Source organism: Capricornis sumatraensis, chromosome X (assembly GCF_032405125.1).
Source record: "Capricornis sumatraensis isolate serow.1 chromosome X, serow.2, whole genome shotgun sequence".
NCBI lineage: Eukaryota > Metazoa > Chordata > Mammalia > Artiodactyla > Bovidae > Capricornis > Capricornis sumatraensis.
The window spans coordinates 49071918-49093311 of NC_091092.1; the positions used below are offsets into that span (position 1 = coordinate 49071918).

At 39.9% G+C, this 21394-nt stretch overlaps 1 protein-coding gene across 1 annotated transcript; it reads left to right on the plus strand.

Annotated features, from left to right (window-relative positions):
* Nucleotides 1-16337: 16337 nt before the first annotated feature.
* On the plus strand, nucleotides 16338-19396 carry LOC138071664 (uncharacterized protein CXorf66 homolog). Its single transcript, XM_068963133.1, has 3 exons — nucleotides 16338-16425; nucleotides 17116-17272; nucleotides 18556-19396. The coding sequence occupies exons 1-3, from the start codon at nucleotides 16338-16340 to the stop codon at nucleotides 19394-19396; spliced, it is 1086 nt and encodes a 361-aa protein (XP_068819234.1).
* Nucleotides 19397-21394: the final 1998 nt, after the last annotated feature.

Sequence of the window (21394 nt, forward strand, 5' to 3'; positions counted from 1 at the left end):
CATTTTACATTATCTCTTTAGGATTATTCCTAAGAGGTAGAAATGCATGGTCAAAAGATGAGAATATTTGTAAACATTTTATTTCATATAGACAATTTGCAAAGCAAATTTTTTCATTATTATACTCCACAAATATTTATTTAATGAAGAAAATAGACAAGATTCCTTGTTCTTTTAGAGCCTTGTAACTTGTAGTCTAATGACACATGAAAAAGTGAAGGTGAAAGTCACTCAGTCATGTCTGACTCATTGCAACCCCATGGAGGTTGCCAGTCTCCTCTGCCCATGGAGATTCTCTAGGCAAGAATACTGGAGTGGGTTGCTATTTCCTTCTCCAGGGGATCTTCCCAGCCCAAGGATCCAACCCAGGTCTTCTGCATTACAGGCAGATTACTTGCCATAAAATGAAGATCATGGCATCCGGTCCCATCACTTCATGGGAAATGGGGAAACAGTGGAAACAGTGTCAGATTTTATTTTCTGGGGCTCCAAAATCACTGCAGATGGTGATTGCAGCCATGAAAGTAAAAGACGCTTACTCCTTGGAAGGAAAGTTATGACCAACCTAGATAGCATATTCAAAAGCAGAGACATTACTTTGCCGACTAAGGTCCGTCTAGTCAAGGCTATGGTTTTTCCAGTAGTCATGTATGGATGTGAGAGTTGGACTGTGAAGAAGGCTGAGCGCCGAAGAATTGATGCTCTTGAACTGTGGTGTTGGAGAAGACTCTTGAGAGTCCCTCGGACTGCAAGGAGATCCAACCAGTCCATTCTGAAGGAGATCAGCCCTGGGATTTCTTTGGAAGGAATGATGCTAAAGCTGAAGCTCCAGTACTTTGGCCACCTCATGCAAAGAGTTGACTCATTGGAAAAGACTCTGATGCTGGGAGGGATTGGGAGCAGGAGGAGAAGGGGATGACAGAGGATGAGATGGCTGGATGGCATCAATGACTCGATGGACATGAGTCTGAGTGAATTCCAGGAGTCGGTGATGGACAGGGAGGCCTGGCGTGCTGCGATTCATGGGGTCGCAAAGAGTCGGACATGGCTGAGTGACTGAACTGAACTGAACTGGCAGATAATTGAGAGAGTCAATGCCTAGGTAGTTTGATAAGAAGTCCAGGGTTCCCTCCTGGAGAAAGAGAAGGAGGAGGAAGGGGTCCAGAACCCCAGAGAAGGAGAAAGGTATCTGGGGCTCTCAAGGAGAAAAGGACAAAGTTCTTTTCTACATTGCTTTGTCTCAGTCAACATAACAATGTATCTTGCTGGAGGACATGTTTCTCCTTAACAAGAGCCTTCTGACTAACCCTGTAATCTTAAAATGTATATTAAGGGAGTGGGTCTGGTAAGATCTTTCTATTGTTAGTTCTAATCTTGTTAATTTAAGATTTATGCTGAGGGAGTGGGTCTGAAGAAGGTATATAAGACTTTGATAAGACTAGCTATGTAGAAGGCAATGGCAACCCACTCCAGTACTTTTGCCTGGAAAATCCCATGGATGGAGGAGCCTGGTAGGCTGCAGTCCATGTGGTCGCTAAGAGTTGGGCACGACTGTGTGACTTCCCTTTCACTTTTCACTTTCATGCACTGGAAAAGGAAATGGCAACCCACTCCAGTATTCTTGCCTGGAGAATCCCAGGGACAGAGGAGCCTAGTGGGCTGCTGTCTATGGGGTCGCACAGAGTCAGACACGACTGAAGTGACTTAGCAGCAGCAGCAGCAAGACTAGCTACAGGGATATTCTCCATTCCCCTTCTGATGTCTATGTTAGAAGCTTTCTCTGTCCCTTTTCTTACTTTAATAAAACTGCTACACAAAATGTCTTGAGTGATCGATCAAGCCTGGTCCCTGGTCCCGAAGCTAAATATTCTTCTTCGAAGATCAGAAATCCAACATCATTCACCATAAGCTGTCATAATAAATAGTTGAGAGTAATAAATAATGTATAGACTATGTTAGAGGTTGATAAGTGTTATATAAAACAAAAAAGCTAGAGCAATGTGGTAGGACTGGCAGTATAGAAAGAAAGGACAGAATATTGAAGTATTAGTGTAAGAGTTCTGGTAGACCTCATTAAGGAGATGAGCTCTTTGCAAAGGCTTAAAAGGTGAGAGAGTAATGAGGTAAATATGGTACTGAGAATCAAAGTACAGGTTTCCAGCAATTCAGAAGCTATGAGAATGGCAGGGAACAGATTTTGCCTCAGAATACTCAGAAGGAACCAATTCTATCAACATCTGAATTTTGAGCTTTTGGCCCCCATAAATGTGAGTGAAAAAATTGTTGTGGTTTTAAGGTGCTCAGTTTGTTTTGTTACAGCAGCTCAAAGAAACAAATACACTTATATTTTGTGTATTAAATTATATTTAAAAATTAAATATAATTTAAATTTTATTTAAATTTTAATTATATTTTCAAGTAAATTACACTAATTTTATTATTTCTTTCTTTAATACAATTCAATTGGAAATATAAGAGTAAACAAGGAGAGTCCAGCTTTTATGGTGTGTGTATGTCCTGCGTTACCTTGAAGAAAATGTGGCTAATTGTGACTGTGCAGATATCAAACCTACCCTGTCTCATGGGACATACATACTAGAAGATAGATGGAGTTCTAAGGCAATTTTCAGAGCAGAGTTTCTGTCTTCCTGCTCTTGTCTATTTTAAGCATAAAATGTATTCAATTATTTCTTTGAATATAATTTTTCTTCTGATAACACAACCATAAGGAGAACAAAGAGGCTTCAATCATTGTTCTTCTAGCTCTTGGCAAAGACTAGTATGTACAGAGACTTAAAAAGAGAGATCAATAAAGTCAGAGAAGGAGCCTGACCTCTGAGAATATTTTTAAAATCTCCTAATTAACATTGCTTAGAGTTAGTAAGTGACTTGTTGCATCACCTGGGTCATTTCCTTCCAGATTTGAAGTAATGTGAGTAATATGAGGCCAACGAACTGAGAACAGTTTATTAAATTTTTGTTGCACAAAACAACCTTGTGATAGTATCTTCTTGACATGAGTTATAGAAGTCATAAAGAACTCCTTTTTTAACAAGGTGATTTTCAGGCTAAAAAGTGAAAAAGCTATCTCTAAATTAGATTAGATTAATGTTTTTTTTTTAATTTTATTTTTACTTTATTTTACTTTACAATACTGTATTGGTTTTGCAATACATTGGCATGAATCCGCCACGGGTGTGTACGAGCTCCCAATCCTGAATTCCCCCTCCCACCTCCCACCCCATATCATCTCTCTGGATCATCCCCGTGCACCAGCCCCAAGCATCCTGTATCTTGTATCAAACATAGACTGGTGCTTCATTTCTTACATGATAGTATACATGTTTCAATGCCATTCTCCCAAATCATCCCACACTATCCCTCCCCCTAACAGTCCAAAAGTCTGTTCTATACATCTATGTCTCTTTTGCTGTCTCGCATACAGGGTCATCATTACCATCTTTATAAATTCCATATATATGTGTCAGTATACTGTATTGGTGTTTTTCTTTCTAGCTTACTTCACTCTGTATAATCAGCTCCAGTTTCATCCATCTCATTAGAACTGATTCCAGTGTATTCTTTTTAATGGCTGAGTAATACTGCATTGTGTATATGTACCACAGCTTTCTTATTGATTCATCTGCTGATGGATATCTAGGTTGTTTCCATGTCCTGGCTATTATATACAGTGCTGCAATGAACATGTCCCAAGGTACATGTGTCTCTTTCTATTCTGGTTTCCTCGGTGTGTATGCCCAGCAGTGGGATTGCTGGGTCATAAGGCAGTTCTATTTGCAATTTCTTAAGGAATCTCCACACTGTTTTCCATAGTGGTTGAGCTAGTTTGCATTCCTGCCAACAGTGTAAGAGGGTTCCCTTTTCTCCACATCCTCTCCAGCATTCATTGCTTGTAGACTTTTGGATCGCAGCCATCCTGACTGGTGTGAAGTGGTACCTCATTGTGGTTTTAATTTGCATTTCTCTGATAATGAGTGATGTTGAGCATCTTTTCATGTGTTTGTTAGTTATCCATATGTCTTCTTTGGAGAAATGCCTATTTAATTCTTTGGCCCATTTTTTGATTGGGTCGTTTATTTTTCTGGAGTTGAGCTGCATAAGGTGCTTGTATATTTTTGAGATTATTTGTTTGTCTGTTGCTTCATTTGGTATTGTTTTCTCACATTCCGAAGGCTGTCTTTTCACCTTGCTTATATTTTCCTTTGTTGTGCAGAAGCTTTTAATTTTAATTAGATCCCATTTGTTTATTTTTGCTTTTCTTTCCAGTATTCTAGGAGGTGTATCATAGAGGATCCTGCTGTGATTTATGTCTGAGAGTGTTTTGCCTATGTTCTCCTCTAGGAGTTTTATAGTTTCTGGTCTTACATTTAGATCTTTAATCCATTTTGAGTTTATTTTTGTGTGTGGTGTTAGAAAGTGTTCTAGTTTCATTCTTTTACAAGTGGTTGACCAGTTTTCCCAGCACCACTTGTTAAAGAGATTGTCTTTTCTCCATTGCATATTCTTGCCTCCTCTGTCAAAGATAAGCTGTCCATAGATGTGTGGATTTATCTCTGGGCTTTCTATTTTGTTCCATTGATCTATATTTCTGTCTTTGTGCCAGTACCATACTGTCTTGATGACTGTGGCTTTGTAGTAGAGCCTGAAGTCAGGCAGGTTGATTCCTCCAAGTCCATGCTTCTTTCTCAAGATTGCTTTGGCTATTTGAGGTTTTTTGTATTTCCATATAAATCTTGAAATTATTTGTTCTAGTTCTGTGAAAAATACCGTTGGTAGCATCATAGGGATTGCATTGAATCTGTAGATTGCTTTGGGTAGTATACTCCTTTCCACTATATTGATTCTTCCCATCCATGAACATGGTATATTTCTCCATCTATTAGTGCCCTCTTTGATTTCTTTCATCAGTGTTTTATAGTTTTCGATATATAGGTCTTTAGTTTCTTTAGGTAGATGTATTCCCAAGTATGTCATTCTTTTCTTTGCAATGGTGAATGGAATTGTTTCCTTAATTTCTTTTTCTACTTTCTCATTATTAGTGTATAGGAATGCAAGGGATTTCTGAGTGTTGATTTTATATCCCACAACTTTACTATATTCATTGAGTAACTCTAGTAATTTTCTGGTGGAGTCTTTAGGGTTTTCTATGTAGAGGATCATGTCATCTGCAAACAGTGACAATTTTACTTCTTCTTTTCCAATTTGGATTCCTTTTATTTCTTTTTCTGCTCTGATTGCTGTGGCCAAAACTTCCAGGACTATGTTGATTAGTAGTGGTGAAAGTGTGCACCCTTGTCTTGTTCCTCACTTTAGGGGAAATGCTTTCAATTTTTCACCATTAAGGATAATGTTAGCTGTGGGTTTGTCATAGATAGCTTTTATTATATTGAGGTATGTTCCTTCTATTCCTGCTTTGTGGAGAGTTTTTATCATACATAGATGTTGAATTTTGTCAAAGGCCTTCTCTGCATCTATTGAAATAATCATATGGCTTTTATTTTTCAATGTGTTAATGTGGTGAATTACATTGATTGATTTGCCAATATTGAAGAATCCTTGCATCCCTGGGATAAAGCCCACTTGGTCATGGTGTATGATCTTTTTAATGTGTTGTTGGATTCTGATTTCTAGAATGTTGTTGAGGATTTTTGCATCTATGTTCATCAGTGATATTGGCCTGTAGTTTTCTTTTTTTGTGGTATCTGTCAGATTTTGGTATTAGGGTGATGGTGGCCTCATAGAATGAGTTTGGAAGTTTACCTTCCTCTGCAATTTTCTGGAAGAGTTTCAGTAGGATAGCTGTTAGCTCTTCTCTCAGTTTTTGTTAGAATTCAGCTGTGAAGCCGTCTGGACCTGGGCTTTTGTTTGCTGGAAGATTTCTGATTGCAGTTTCAATTTCCGTGCTTGTGATGGGCCTGTTAAGATTTTCTATTTCTTCCTGGTTCAGTTTTGGAAAGTTGTACTTTTCTAAGAATTTGTCCATTTCTTCCACGTTGTCCATTTTATTGGCATATAATTGCTGATAGTAGTCTCTTATGATCCTTTGTATTTCTGTGTTGTCTGTTGTGATCTCTCCATTTTCATTTCTAATTTTATTGATTTGATTTTTCTCTCTTTGTTTCTTGATAAGTCTGGCTAATGGTTTGCCAATTTTCTTTATCCTTTCAAAGAACCAGCTTTTTGCTTTGTTGATTTTTGCTATGGTCTCTTTTGTTTCTTTTGCGTTTATTTCTGCCCTCATTTTTAAGACTTCTTTCCTTCTACTAATTCTGGGGTTCTCCATTTCTTCCTTTTCTAGTTGCTTTAGGTGCAGAGTTAGGTTATTTATTTGACTTTTTTCTTGTTTCTTGAGGTATGCCTGTATTTCTATGAACTATACTCTTAGCACTGCTTTTATAGTATCCCACAGTTTTGGTATTGTTGTGTTTTCATTTTCATTCATTTCAATGCATATTTCGATTTCTTTTTTGATGTCTTCTGTGATTTGTTGGTTATTCAGAAGTGTGTTGTTCAGCCTCCATATGTTGAAAGTTTTAATAGTTTTTCTCCTGTAATTGAGATCTAATCTTAATGCATTATGGTCAGAAAAGATGCTTGAAATGATTTCAATTTTTTTGAATTTATCAAGGTTAGATTTATGCCCCAGGATGTGATCTATCCTGGAGAAGGTTCCGTGAGCACTTGAGAAAAAGGTGAAATTCGTTGTTTTGGGGTGAAATGTCCTATAGATATCAATTAGGTCTACCTGGTCTATTGTATGATTTAAGGTTCACGTTTCTTTGTTAAGTTTCTGTTTACTTGATCTGTCCATAGGTGTGAGTGGGGTATTAAAGTCTCCCACTATTATTGTGTTATTGTTAATTTCCCCTTTCATACTTGTTAGCATTTGTCTTACATATTGTGGTGCTCCTATGTTGGGTGCATATATATTTATAATTGTTATACCTTCTTCTTGGATTGATCCTTTGATCATTACGTAGTGGCCTTCTTTTTCTCTTTTCACAGCCTTTGTTTTAAAGTCTATTTTATCGGATATGAGTATTGCTACTCCTGCTTTCTTTTGGTCTCTATTTGAATGGAATTTCTTTTTCCAGCCCTTCACTTTCAGTCTGTATGTGCCCCTTGTTTTGAGGTGGGTCTCTTGTAGGCAGCATATATAGGGATCTTGTTTTTGTATCCATTCAGCTAGTCTTTGCCTTTTGGTTGGGGCATTCAAACCATTTATGTTTAAGATAATTATTGATAAGTATGATCCCGTTGCCATTTACTTTATTGTTTTGGGTTCAGGTTTATATGCCCTTTTTGTGTTTCCTGTCTAAAGAATATCCTTTAGCATTTGTTGGAGAGCTGGTTTGGTGGTGCTGAATTCTCTCAGCTTTTGCTTGTCTGTAAAGCTTTTGCTTTCTCCTTCATTTGAATGAGATCCTTGCTGGGTACAGTAGTCTGGGCTGTAGGTTATTTTCTCTCATCACTTTAATTATGTCTTACCATTCCTTCCTGACCTGAAGGGTTTCTATTGAAAGATCTGCAGTTATCCTTATGGGAATCCCCTTGTGTGTTATTTGTTGTTTTCCCCTTGCTGCTTTTAATATTTGTTCTTTGTGTTTGGTCTTTGTTAATTTGATTAATATATGTCTTGGGGTGTTTTGCCTTGGGTTTATCCTGTTTGGAACTCTCTGGGTTTCCTGGACTTGGGTGATTATTTCCTTCCCCATTTTAGGGATGTTTTCAACTATTATCTCCTCAAGTATTTTCTCATGGTCTTCTTTTTTTTTTTTTTTTTTATCTTCTTCTTCTGGGACTCCTATGTTTTGAATGTTGGGGCGTTTAACACTGTCCTGGAGGTCTCTGAGATTGTCCTCATTTCTTTTAATTTGTTTTTTTTTTCTCTCTCTGATTCATTTATTTCTACGATTCTATCTTCTAATTCACTAATCCTATCTTCTGTCTCCGTTATTCTACTGTTTATTGCCTCCAGAGTGTTTTTGATCTCATTTATTGCATTATTCATAATATATTGACTCTTTTTTATTTCTCCTAGGTCCTTGTTAAACCTTTCTTGCATATTCTCAATCCTTGTCTCCAGGCTGTTTATCTGTGATTCCATTTTGATTTCAAGATTTTGGATCATTTTCACTATCAATATTTGGAATTCTTTCTCAGGTAGATTCCCTATCTCTTCCTCTTTTGTTTGGTTTGATGGGCATTTCTCCTGTTCTTTACCTGCTTGGTATTCCTCTGTCTCTTTATCTTGGTTATATTGCTGCATTTCGGGTGGCCTTTGTATTTTCTGGGAATTTGTGGTGCTCTCTTTATTATGGAGTTTCCTCACTGTGGGTGGGGTTGTATCAGTGGCTTGTCAAGTTTTCTTGGTTAGGGACGCTTGTGTTTGAGTTCTGGTGGGTGGATCTGGATTTCTTCTCTCTGGAGTGCTATGAAGTGTCTAGTAATGGGTTATGAGACGTCAATGCTTTTGGAGTAGTTTTGAGCCGCCTGTATATTGAAGCTCAGGGGTGTGTTCCTGTGTTGCTGAGAATTTGTGTGGTATGTGTTGCTTTGGAAGTTGTTGGCCCTTGGGTGGTGCTTGGTTTCAGTGTAGGTATGGAGGAGTTTGATGAGCTCCTATCGAATAATGTTCCCTGGATTCAGGATGTCTCTGATGTTCTCAGGATTTGGGCTAAAGCCTCTTGTTTCTGGTTTTCAGTTTTATTTTTACAATAGCCTCAAGACTTCTCCATCTATACAGCACTGATGATAAAACATCTAGGTTAAAGATGAAAGGTTTCTCCACATTGAGGGTCACCCAGAGAGGTTCACTGAGTTACATGGAGAAGAGAAGAGGGAGGAGATAGTTAGAGGTGACTGGAATGAGATGAGGTGGGATCAAAAGAGAGAGCAAGCTAGCCAGTAATCACTTCCTTATGTGTGCTCCACAGTCTTGACCGCTTAGAGGTATTCACAGAGTTATACAGGGAAGAGGAGAGGGAGGAAGTAGACAGAGGTGGCCAGGAGGATAAAAGAGGGAAATGAAAAGGAGAGAGAGAGATCCGGCCAGTAACCAGTTCCCTGAGTGTTCTCCACCGTCTGGAACACACAGAGATTCACAGAGTTGGGTAGAGAAGAGAAGGGGGAGAGAGGAGACAGAGGCCACCTGGTGGAGAAAAAGGAGAGTCCAAAGGAGGAGAGAGTGGTCAAGCCAGTAATCTTGCTCTCAGGTAAAGTTGGGTAGTGAAGAGTTGGTTTTTAAATGTACAAAATTGACAACAAATACCAAAAAGCAAAGATTAAAAATCTGGAGTAGAGATTGGATTTTCAAAAATACAATATTAAAGAAAAGAAGAAGAAGAAGGAAAAAAAAGAAACAAACAAACAAAAAAAAAAACAAAGCCACAAGAATTGTTAAACAACAACAACATCAACCACAAAAAGACTATATACAGCATTTGCTTTAAAAATAGGGCCCTTTTTTTTTTTTGAAAAGTAATAATAGGTTATAGAAAAATAATTAGAGAAATAGAGGACTTAAAAATTTAGGAAAGTTAAAAGAAGAAGAAAAAGAAAAGAAGAAAAAAACAATCACGCAACCACATCAACTAAAAAAAAAATAAAGAATGATTGTAAAAATAGTAAAGGTATATCTGGCCTTTTCCCTGGTGTTGTGGGCTGTGTGGGGTCAATTCCAAGGCAGTTCACTCTGTTTAACTTCCTCTGTTTGCTGGTCTCTTCAGTGTCAGATTTCCGTCTTGCCACAGGGAGGGCGGTGGTGAGATTGCTGTGGCAGGGGAGGGATGCTGCACACTAATATTACTGGCGTGTGCTTGCAGTATCTCATCCACGCTGGGCTTGCCCCTGCTCACAGCACACACCACTCAGGCTCTATGTTGCTCCACCGGGGAACCGTCTGAGGCCGGCCCTAGGCTTCATGCACCTCCCTGGTCTAAGCCGCTCAGGCTCGGCACTCAGGAAGCCCTCAGAGGCGCAGATTTGGTTGGGCCTGCGTTTTGTGCCCTTCCCAGGTCTGAGTAGCTCAGGAGTTTGGTGAGCTCAATCGCTGCGACTTATGGCCTTTCCCTGCTGCTCCGTTTTCTGGGAGCACCGCTGGTGTTCCTTCTCAGGCAGATAATGACTGTCCAGAACCCCCAGAAGTCTTAGTTAGCAAAGAAGCCTGCTTGCATTTTGGTAGTTAATGTCTCTCTTGGGCTGCGATTGCCCCCTTCCAGCCCTTAAGTCTCTGGCTGCCTGTCACCAGAGGGAGATGGTCTGCAGCCAGCTATTTCTGTTCCATCCTTTATTCTGTGCGCGGTCCTGGTGGTGTCTTATGTTTGAGTGTTTCGTGCGGTAGCTATCCCACAGTCTGGTTTGCTAGCCCAAGTTAGTTTGCTCTGGCCATGCGCGGGGCGTTCCGGCCTGATTCTCAAAAAAGCACTGCGGCCCGGGCCTCCTGTGGCCCGATTCTTAAAAAGCACTGCCGCCTGTGACTCCCACTCCTCCCTGCCCAGCCCCTACTTGCTAGTGGCGGATGCTGGCCTCTGCGCTGCTTTTCCACTGGGGGAGTTACTGTTGGGCTCATAATCTGTTGGTTTTAATTATTTATTTATTTCTCCTTCCTGTTATGTTGCCCTCTGTGCTTCCAAGGCTCGCCACAGACTCGGCTGCGAGAATGTTTCCTGGTGTTTGGAAGCCTCTCTTTTTAAGAGTCTCTTCCCGGGACGGGACTCGCTCCCTCCTTACCTCCTTTGTCCCTTTTTTTGTCTTTTATATTTTTTCCTACCTGTTTTTGAAGCCAATGATCTGCTTTGCTGGGTGCCTGATGTCCTCTGCTAGAATTCAGAAGTTGTTTTGTGGAATTTACTCAGCATTGAAATGTACTTTTGATGAATTTGTGAGGGAGAAAGTGGTCTCCCCGTCCTATTCCTCTGCCATCTTAGGACTGCCCCCAATGTGATTTTTTTAATTGTGTATATTCCTTAGTGAAAGCAGAACACTAAATTACAATAATGTTTATACATTGACCTAAAATTTATAACTGTGAAACTAAGTAAAATTATATTCTAATAATAATATCTGTGATTGTTTGAATATGTATATTTTATGTTGCTTCGGAGAAGGCGATGGCACCCCACTCCAGTACTCTTGCCTGGAAAATCCCATGGACTGGTAGGCTGCAGTTCATGTGGTCGCTAAGCATCAGACACGACTGACTGACTTCACTTTCACTTTTCACTTTCGTGCATTGGAGAAGGAAATGGCAACCCACTCCAGTGTTCTTGCCTGGAGAATCCCAGGGACAGGGCCGTCTGGTGGGCTCCCGTCTTTGGGATCTCACAGAGTCGGACAAGACTGAAGCTACTTAGCAGGCATTATCTCATTAAATCTTTCTGATTACCTGGTGACTTATAGGTGAGGAAACCAAGATCCAGAATGAGAAAATATTGATATTTGCCCAAGTCCCACAGCTGCTAAGTGGGAGAGCTGGGTATCAAAGCAAGACTAATGTGACTCCTGAGTTTCTTAGTCACTAAGAAATGTTTCCAATTAGCCTAGAGACACCTAGGTTGATGTATTCACCAGATCATTGCCATTACTTAGTGTCTCAATAGGCCAGGATTCCTTCTAAACCCTTGTGTCCCTGTCCTGAGGATGCCCTATATTAACAATTTCACACGGAGAACATTAACTAAAGACCAGATTTGAATCTGGCAAAGTCTCTGGCTCATCAGTGTAGTGTGACATTTGTTAAGCCACTTTATTAAATGTCCGTTTTTGTGGTAGGCAATATCATGTCTCCTTCCCCAAATATGTCCATGCCCTATTACCTGGGACCTGGGACTATGCTACCTTATGTGGTAAAAGGGACTTTGTAGATGTGATTTAAGTTAAAAATCTTGAGATAGGAGACTGGCCTCATTTATCCAGGTGTGCCTAATATAATCACAAGAGTCCCTATAAGAAGGAGGCAGGAAGGTCAGAGTCAGAGAAGGCGATGTGAAGATGGAAGGACAGGCCAGAGTGATTCAGAATCATGAACCAAGAAACGTAAGAAATCTCTAGACACAGGAAATGGATTCTTCCGTAGAGCCTCCAGCAGGAACATAGCCCTGCTAGCACCTTGGTTTAACACCATTGTGACCCATTGAAGATTTCTGACCTTCAGAACTATACAAGAATACACTTATGTTAACTTATGCCACTGAATTTGTGGTAATTTGTTACAGCAGCAACAGGAAGATAATACAATTCCTTTACTTATGAAATAGATGTAAGACTGACCTGATAGAATTGATGTAGAGAGATAAAAGACAAGAAATTGGGTGAATTGAATGCATGCAAGGGAGTTAGAGAATAAATGTGTATCATGTGAGTTATTCCCTGAAAACCTAGGGAGTATTTATGTGAAACAGAATCCACCTCTCCCGCCCGAGTCCTCCATGATGCCTTGGAGGTAGTTCAACTAGGGAGAACGAAACCTGATTCTCCTCTCCTTCCTCATCACCACCCCTTAGGATTTTTAGAATGTGGTCTTGCTTTTCTCTCCTACCTCACCTTTATTTGATCTCTGCCTGAGAGCTTTAATTCAACTGTAACTTCTGCCCGGGGGGTCTTTGTCCTTGCTGTTTATTCTTCCTGGAACTCCCTGATATCATTGCAGAACTGTCTTGCCATTCAAATCTCAACTGAAATGATAGCACTTTCTGAAAGGAATTTCCAGATCATTCAAACCAAAGCAAACTTTCACTGCCACCTTCTATCACATTTCCTGAACTTAGCTTCTCTGTGGTGCTTATCAGAACCTGAAATGTATACAAATGGATTCAACATATGCTCATGTATTTATTTTCTCTCTAAACTCTTCAGAATATAATATATGTCAGGGCCATTTTCTTTCTCACTGCTGTAATCTCAGCAGTGAGAGTGCCTTTTAACATATATAAAAGACATATAATCATGAACTTAATAAATTGCTTTTGACTGATGGACCAGGTGATTAAAGACAATGCTGCCTTCAGATATTTTGGTAAAGTGAGTTAATAAAGTTTCTTTTTGCTTAAGCCAACTTGGGAAAGTATTTTCTGCACTTGTATTCTACCTGATTCAATGTTTTTCACCCCTGTGTCTATCCATCTGTCCATCTACATATCTATCTATCCATCTCTATTAAAAATAAGACAGAGCAAAACATAAAGGATAAAATAACATTACTTCAAAATCTCACCAGATAACTACTTTCTTGAATATACTGTCTATATATAATACATATAGACATTTCTCCAAAGAAGACATACAGAGGGTTAATAAACATATGAAAAGATCCTCAACATCACTCATTATTAGAGAAATGCAAATCAAAGCCACAATCAGGTATCATCTCTTGCTGGTCAGAACAGCTGCTATCAAAAAGCTTACAAAAAATAAATTCTGGAGAAGGTGTGGAGAAAAGGGAACCCTCTTATACAGTTGGTGGGAATGCAAACTGGTGAAGCCACTATGGATAACACTGAGGCGATTCCTTAAAAAACTGGGAATAGAACTGCCATATGACCCAGCAATCCAACTGCAGGGCGTATACACCAGCAGAGGAAACCAGAATTGAAACAGATACATGTACCCCATTGCTCATTGCAGCACTGTTTACAATAGCTAGGACATAGAAGCAACCTAGATGTCCATCAGCAGACAAATGGATAAGGTAGTTGTGACACATATACACAATGGAATATTATGCAGCTATAAAAAGAATGCATTTGAGCCAGTTCTAATGAGATGGATGAGCCTAGAGCTTATTATACAGAGTGAAATAAATTAGAAAGAGAAAGACAAATACTGTATAGTAACACATACATGTGGAATCTAGAAAGATGGTACCAATGATCCTATGTGCAGGGCAGCAAAGGAGACACAGACATAAAGAACAGACTTTTGGACTCAGTGGGAGAAGGCGAGGGTGGCATGATTTGAGAGAATAGCATTGAAACTTTTATATTACCATATGTGAGCGTATTCTACACACTAACTTGACCATTAAATTGTTATTTTCACTTAATGTATTTTGGAGATCTTTTTATATTAGTACATAGGGAGCTTTTCATTTGTTTCAGTTTTCTTTTTTGAAAGTTTAAAAATCTTTATATGTAAAAGTAGAAAGATACTTTAGATCCTAAGTTCTTCATCTATTTTTTTTTTTCCTTTTGTATAGCTACATTGTAGCCAACTGTGACTTGTTAGTAATTTTTGACCTGTTCTACGCTGTGGTGGAGAAGGCAATGGCACCTCACTCCAGTACTCTTGCCTGGAAAATCCCATGGACGGAGGAGACTGGTGGGCTGCAGTCCATGGGGTCACTAAGAGTCGGACACGACTGAGCGACTTCACTTTCACTTTTCACTTTCATGCATTGGAAAAGGAAATGGCAACCCACTCCAGTGTTCTTGCCTGGAGAATCCCAGGGACAGAGGAGCCTGGTGGGCTGCCGTCTATGGGGTCGCACAGAGTCGGACATGACTGAAGCGACTTAGCAGCAGCAGCAGCATGTAAAATAGATGACCAGTGCAATTTTGATGCATGAAGCTGGGAACTCAAAGCCGGTGCTCTGGGACAATCCAGAGGGATGAGGTGGGAGGAAGGTGGGAAGGGGGTTCAGGATGGGGGTACACATGTACAACTGTGGTTGATTCATGTTGATGTATGTCAAAAACTGCCATAATATTGTAAAGTAATTATCTCCAATTAGAATAAATTAATTTCAAAATAAATAAAAACCACACACACACACACGGAAAACCCCACCTCAGCTCAAGGGTCATCTCCTCCAGAAACCCCACTTTGAAGAGATAGCCCTTTTGTGTGCTCTTGGCACTGTATCCTGCAACATCACTGCTTGCATATGACATTACACATCCTGTGTGTGTATGCTAAATCACTTTAGTCGTGTCTGACTCTGTGTGACCCTATGGACTGTAGCTTGCCAGGCTCCTCTGTCCATGGGATTCTCCAGACAGGACTACTTGGGTTGGTTGCCATGCCCCCCTCCAGGGGATCTTCCCAACCTAGGGATTGAACCCATGTCTCTTACATTGGCAGGTGGGCTCTATCACTAGTGCAACCTGGGAAGCCCATTATATACCCTGTGCTGAGCTGTGCTGTGCTGCTGCTTAGTTGTTCAGTCATGTCCAACTCTGTGTCCCATGGATTGCAGCCTTCCAGGCTCCTCTGGCCATGGGGATTCTCCAAGCAAGAATACTAGAGTGGGTTGCCATACCCTCCTCCAGGGGATCTTCTCAACCCAGGGATTGAACCCAGATCTCCTGCATTACAGGCAGATTCTTTACCATCTGAGCCACCAGGGAAGCCCAAGAATACTGAAGTGGGTAGCCTATTCCTTCTCCAGGGGATCTTCCCAAACTAGGTCTCCTGCATTGCAGGCAGATTCTTCACCAGCTGAGCTACCAGGGAAGCCCCATTACATAACTTAGTGATTGATTATTTACATATCTGTCTCTCTCCTTAATTTCCAACTCTTGAAGGCAGGGACTGTGCTTGTTCGAATGCTCATGCTTAACAGAAATCTTCCTATCCCATAGAAATCCAGCACACTTTTGTTGAAGCAATGAGTCATCCTTGCTGCCTCTCTCTCCATGCCCCATGGCCTACGCTTCCTCAAGTCCTATCCACATCAAAATACTCCTTGAATGCATTGATTTCTCTCCATCTTTACCGCTCTGCTTCAAGCCATCATCCTCTATCAGATGGACTTATGTAACAGCCTTCCAATTGCCTAAATTACTTTAACTCCAGCAATCTATTCCCCAAACAAAAGCTAGAGGGGTTTTTCTTAAATGGAGATCTCATCATGTCACTCTCTAGTCAAAAAGTCTTTAGTGGTACCCATTAACAGCAGCTCAATAAAAAGCTTGAGGGCTATTCAAAATCTTAATTTTAATAGTAAAAATTCCTACAAGCTTATACCCTAGGATGATTTAACCTCTATAACACACAAGAACTGCTATAGGGCTGTAAGGTGCCTCCTTAACATTTAATAAAGTATCTAGAGTGAACCCATTTTCTCTGCCTTCTGTGCTTAATAATGTATCAAACTTTTTGATTCAAATTTGATAGAATATTTGATCTAATGGAGAAATAAATGATTAAAAGTCTTTTCATGATATTTGTACGCAGGAGTTCATGCCTCCCCATGCTGAGATTATGCTGTCAGGATATGACATAGAATGATTATGATGTCATAGTCCCCTAAAGCAAGCTGAGCCATGTTAAATCCAGCAGTTTTCCTGGGAGAGGAAACCTTCAACAGGGTGCTGGACATGAATCTCTTTATTTATGTTCTCCTTTTATCAATTTGGACAAATAGTAGTTTATATAGAAACGAAAGCAATGGATCTGCTACTGCAGGTATGTGCCTAACCTTAAATGCTAGAAACTATGATCTATTAATTTAAATACATTCAAGTACTTAATTAGACAAGCTAGCTGTGTTTAAGAAATCTGCTGTTTCTTCTACCTTACTATGAGTAAGTCTTAAAGAATTTCTAGGACAACATCTGAGAGTTATACTTCCATGTAAAAATTCCAAACAACATAGAAACATGAAGAGTATAGCCATACTGTCCCCCTTCATTCCCCTTCCCCACCCAATCCACCAACACTTGCCTCCTCCTCCCGCCAGCCAAACTAGAAAATTCCATGTGAATGAATGAATCTAGCATGGTACCTAACACAAAGTGGGTTTCAAGAATGTTTTTTTCTTGTCCCATCCATTTTCCCACCATACACATTCACAAACCCATCAACACCCAAGTATATTCACACACTCAAAAACCTAGATAATGGATTGAACCAGCCACAATGTGGGGTAATGTAGGTAATTATACTGATTAGCTAGAGATAGCCCCCAGAGTTGGCTTCTAGACTGTGGCTGGCTGGGAATGTGATAGAGCAAGGAAAATGACAGTGGAACACTTATCATGCTTAAAGAAATAATTGATGATGAGATTTGACTTTGACCTATAGTAACAACCCCATCAAAATGGAAACAGACTTGGCTACCTAACACATGTTCTGATGACATATTTTATTTCACAGTAGCTACACCAGTTGAATCCAGGCAGAGAAGAATCAAAGCAACACAGCAATGGCTAATCATTTTCATAATTGTTATCATCATCGTTCTCTTTATTTTAAGATGTTATTGTTTCATTCACTACAGCTGTGTGGACATGGATGCCTCTAAAGCAGCAACGTAAGTCTTACACCTTTGAATTAAAAATAAAAGGGGTGGGGGTATGTGTGTGTGTTCTTCACTATAACTTTATAACTGTGAGAGTGAGGAAGCCCCCAAAGCAGCAAGGTAAGTCTTATACCTATGAATTAAAAATACAAGGGGCAGGGGGGAATGCATGCATGAACATAAACATAGGTTCACTGTTGTTATGGCTGCTGCTACTGCTAAATTGCTTCAGTCGTGTCCGACTCTGTGTGACCCCATAGACAGCAGCCCACCAGGCTGCCCTGTCCCTGGGATTCTCCAGGCAAGAACACTGGAGTGGGTTCCCACTGTTATGGTTACTTAACGTTAACTTTAGATGACAAAAGAGCTACCAACATCTTGTGGGTTGGATATGTTCACTTAAATAAAGCTCTTAAATGATCTCAAGTACATTATCAACTTTAGCCAAAACTACCTCCTACTCAGGGTTCAGTTGAGCCCAAGGTTGCTAATTTCATTATAAATTGAGTCTAGGAAAAGAGGGGATGACTATCTAAATAAGACATAATCAAAATCTTCTCAGGAGAGAGAGAAGGAGTTGGGTTTCTGCATTCCAAAGATAGTAATGCATTTTAGATAATCTACTATGTTAAGATATAATAACATGAAAAATTATTGTGTTCAGTGATCCTAGTCCCTGCCTTTTATATAGGAGGATCAAGCTGGCTCTGACATACTGGGTCCCTAAAAATTTCCCAATCCAAAGACTGGTGACTGAAATATATCACTGTTCTATTCCTTTGGTTTTAGAGTAATCTTGTGAGTATAAACATACATGGATACAAAATTTAATGGTGTAAATATGATAGGAAAACAATGAATTTGGTCTAAAGACTTTTTTATGTGACAAGTTGTGACATTTGTGCTTCATTTGCATATCAACTTGTGACTTTTTAAATAAAAACTTAATTTCTGGAATAGATTAAATTCTCTCTCTCCCTCTCAATGGTAGATTCAAAACAAGTTTGTGTCATTCCATACATGACTATACGGTTATCTATTGTGGTTGAAACAATAAAATTAAGAAAAAGTATTCAACATGAGTTCAAATCTGTAACCTGAGTCATGGTTTTCAGCACTCTCCAATTCTTACTGTGTTCAATTTTCCTGCTAGAGTCAAAAAAAAAAAAAAAAAAAAAAAAAGAAGAAGAAGAAGACCGGAAGTCGAAACTGACACAATAGCCCGTGCTTTCCACTGATAGCAAGAGTACTCTTCAGATTTAAATGATCATACTCCAAATCTTCTGTATTTTCAGGGTCAAGAAAGAAGACAGCACCAAGGCATCCACATCATATAAAATATTATTCACTGAGTCCAAGTCACCAACTGCTAGTCCAGGCAATCCAGAAAAACAACCATTGCTATCTAGTATAGATAAGTCATCTGGGACCTCAAGTCCACAAAAAGCCTCTGTACCTTCAAGTACAGAAAAGTTAGTCAGGCCCTCAAGTCAACAAAACTCATCCAAGCCATCAGCTCCCAAAAAAGTGTTAGGATCAATGCCTCAGGAAAAGTTGCATAGAACACACAGTCCAAAAAAGGCACATAGGTGGTCTCATGCCCATAAGCTAGTCGATCAGGTCAGTCCAGCCTATCCAAAGAAAGCCATCAAACCAACTTGGTCATCAAGTCTACAATGTCTGGTCAAGCCAATCAAAATGTCTCCACCTTATCCAAAGAGTCAAAGTGTTCCTAAGCAATCAAGTATAGCAAAACTGACCAAACTCCAGAGATATCTCAAACTAAAAAGACCAACTAGTGAAGGTAGGGCAGAAATATTATCTAGGCCTCAACCAGTGAAGTTTTGTCAATGCTACAAGGAAAAATGCATTGTTTGCAATGCTGTTTCTGAGCCATTAATCACTCCTTCAGAAGAGAATATGAAGTATGTTCCAGTTCCACTTTCTTCATGCAAACTGAAGTGCTTTTACAAGTCATCTCACAAGACAGAGCCCAAAGACAATGCACTGTATGGCAACATGAATGATAGCCATTTGTCAACATATAGCAGTGATAGTGAGAGTGACAGGGAGATGATTATTATGTGCGATATAAAATTCAAGGAAGCCACCTATAAAACCTCCCAAAATTATTAAGAATTCCAAAAAAAAAAAAAAAAGGGCCATCCATGCAGAAGAAGCAATCTTCTATCAACTATTATATTCTCACCATATTTAAGAACCTGCTAGGGGAAAAATCCACTTGGGATCACTATTGAGATTAGACCTAACCATCTCGAGGCAATTTACTTCAAAAATAATAAATAAATGTGTGACATAACAACTGATTTAATTGTAATTATTATTTCATTTTAGAGGTATAAATCTCTTTTGTAGGTATGTTAGATCTGCTTGGGCAAACTCCAGGAGGTGGTGAGGGACAAGGAAGCCTGGTGTGCTGCAGTCCATGGGGTCACAAAGAGTCAGACATGACTTGGTGACTGAATAACAACAACAACAACTTACATCTGGTCACTTGGATGGGTTTCCCAGGTGGCACAGTAGTGAAGAATCCTTTTGCCAATGCAGGAGACCATGGTTAGATCCCTAGGTCAGGACGATCCTTTGGAGGAGGAAAGAGCAACCCACTCCAGTATTCTTGCCTGGAAATCCCATGGACAGAGGAGCCTAAAGGGCTACAGTTCATGGGGTCGAAAAGAGTTGGACACAGGCAACCACTTGGATGGGAACCATAATCACAGACACAAATATAGAAATGTATTGCAAGATGGGTACCCTGGGCTCCTCTTTTCCTTGGATTAGCCCTCAATTAAAGTCTCAACCCAATTAGCTATTTTTTTAAAATGTTGATATACAGTCCTCACAGTTTAAGACTGTCTTTCTGTGGTGCTCAGTGCATGGCAGAAATGGCTCTGTGTGCTTGGTTCTAGTACATTGGGGAAATCCCTGATAGTCATTTCCTTTTTTAAAAAATATTTATTTGACCATACCAGTTCTTACTTGTGGCATGCAAACTCTTAGTTGTGGCATGTGGGATCTAGTTCCCTGACCAGGGATAGGACCTAGCCACCCTGTTTTGGGAGTGTGGAGTTTTAGCCACTGGACCACTAGGGAAGTCCCAATAGTCATTCATAATACCACTACCTCTGGTGACTGCTACCAAAGTAAGGGTCCAGGCTTCAGCACTGATGCTAAAGGTTTAGATTCTTTTTGTTATCTTTCAAAATGATAAAAAGAATTGGCCCTGTTGTGCATTCTCAGAATGCCCCAGTTAGAGGTTAGATATCTACCCATTTTCTTCACATGGTACCTTCCCACTTGGAATCATCAGGGCTGGGAGGCCAGAGGAAAACCTTGGAGTTATGTTTTCCAATTTCCCCACTGATGAGAGGTTATCCTTCCCCGCTTCTAAGAGCACGGTTCAAAAAAGTGGACAAAATCCTGGAGTCCCAGCCTATACTCTAGTACAATGAGGTCAGTCCCTTGTCACATCCAGCAGGATCAGTTAAATTCCATAGCTAGCATATATTGGATGTGTACTACTTGCCTTACATTGTACTAGTCTATTTATGTCCAGGATATCTGAGGGCCACCCTCTCCTCAATTTTGCTGATTTAGCAAAAGGATTCACAATACTCAAAAGCAGATTATACTCATGGCTGAGGTTTATTAGAGCAAAAATATACAAAACAAGACCAACAGGAAAAAGATGTCTATTCAGAGGAATCAGAGAGGTTGGACACATGCTTTTGAGTACTTGCCCCTCTGGGGCCATCTAGGACATGCCCTCTTCTCTAGCAACAAACTAGAGAGTTGCACTAGTGTGCAACATGTCTCAGCCCAAGGAAGCCTCAGCATCTGAGGCCTTTACTGTGAATGGGTCCCATAGGTATATCATGTTCCATAACCAGTCATGGCAAGTGAAACTTAGGATCCCAACAATGACACCAGATGCACATTATTGATGTTGATGTTTGTGCAAAACAATCAAGTGAACGAAACATGATCACCAATCATTAAAATTAGAACGTTCCTCCAGAATTGGCCAGCAGTCAAATCACAGTTTCCAGTTCCCTTGACATACTAAGACCAAATAACCAGACCTGATGTGTTAACACTTTCCTCACATTTTAC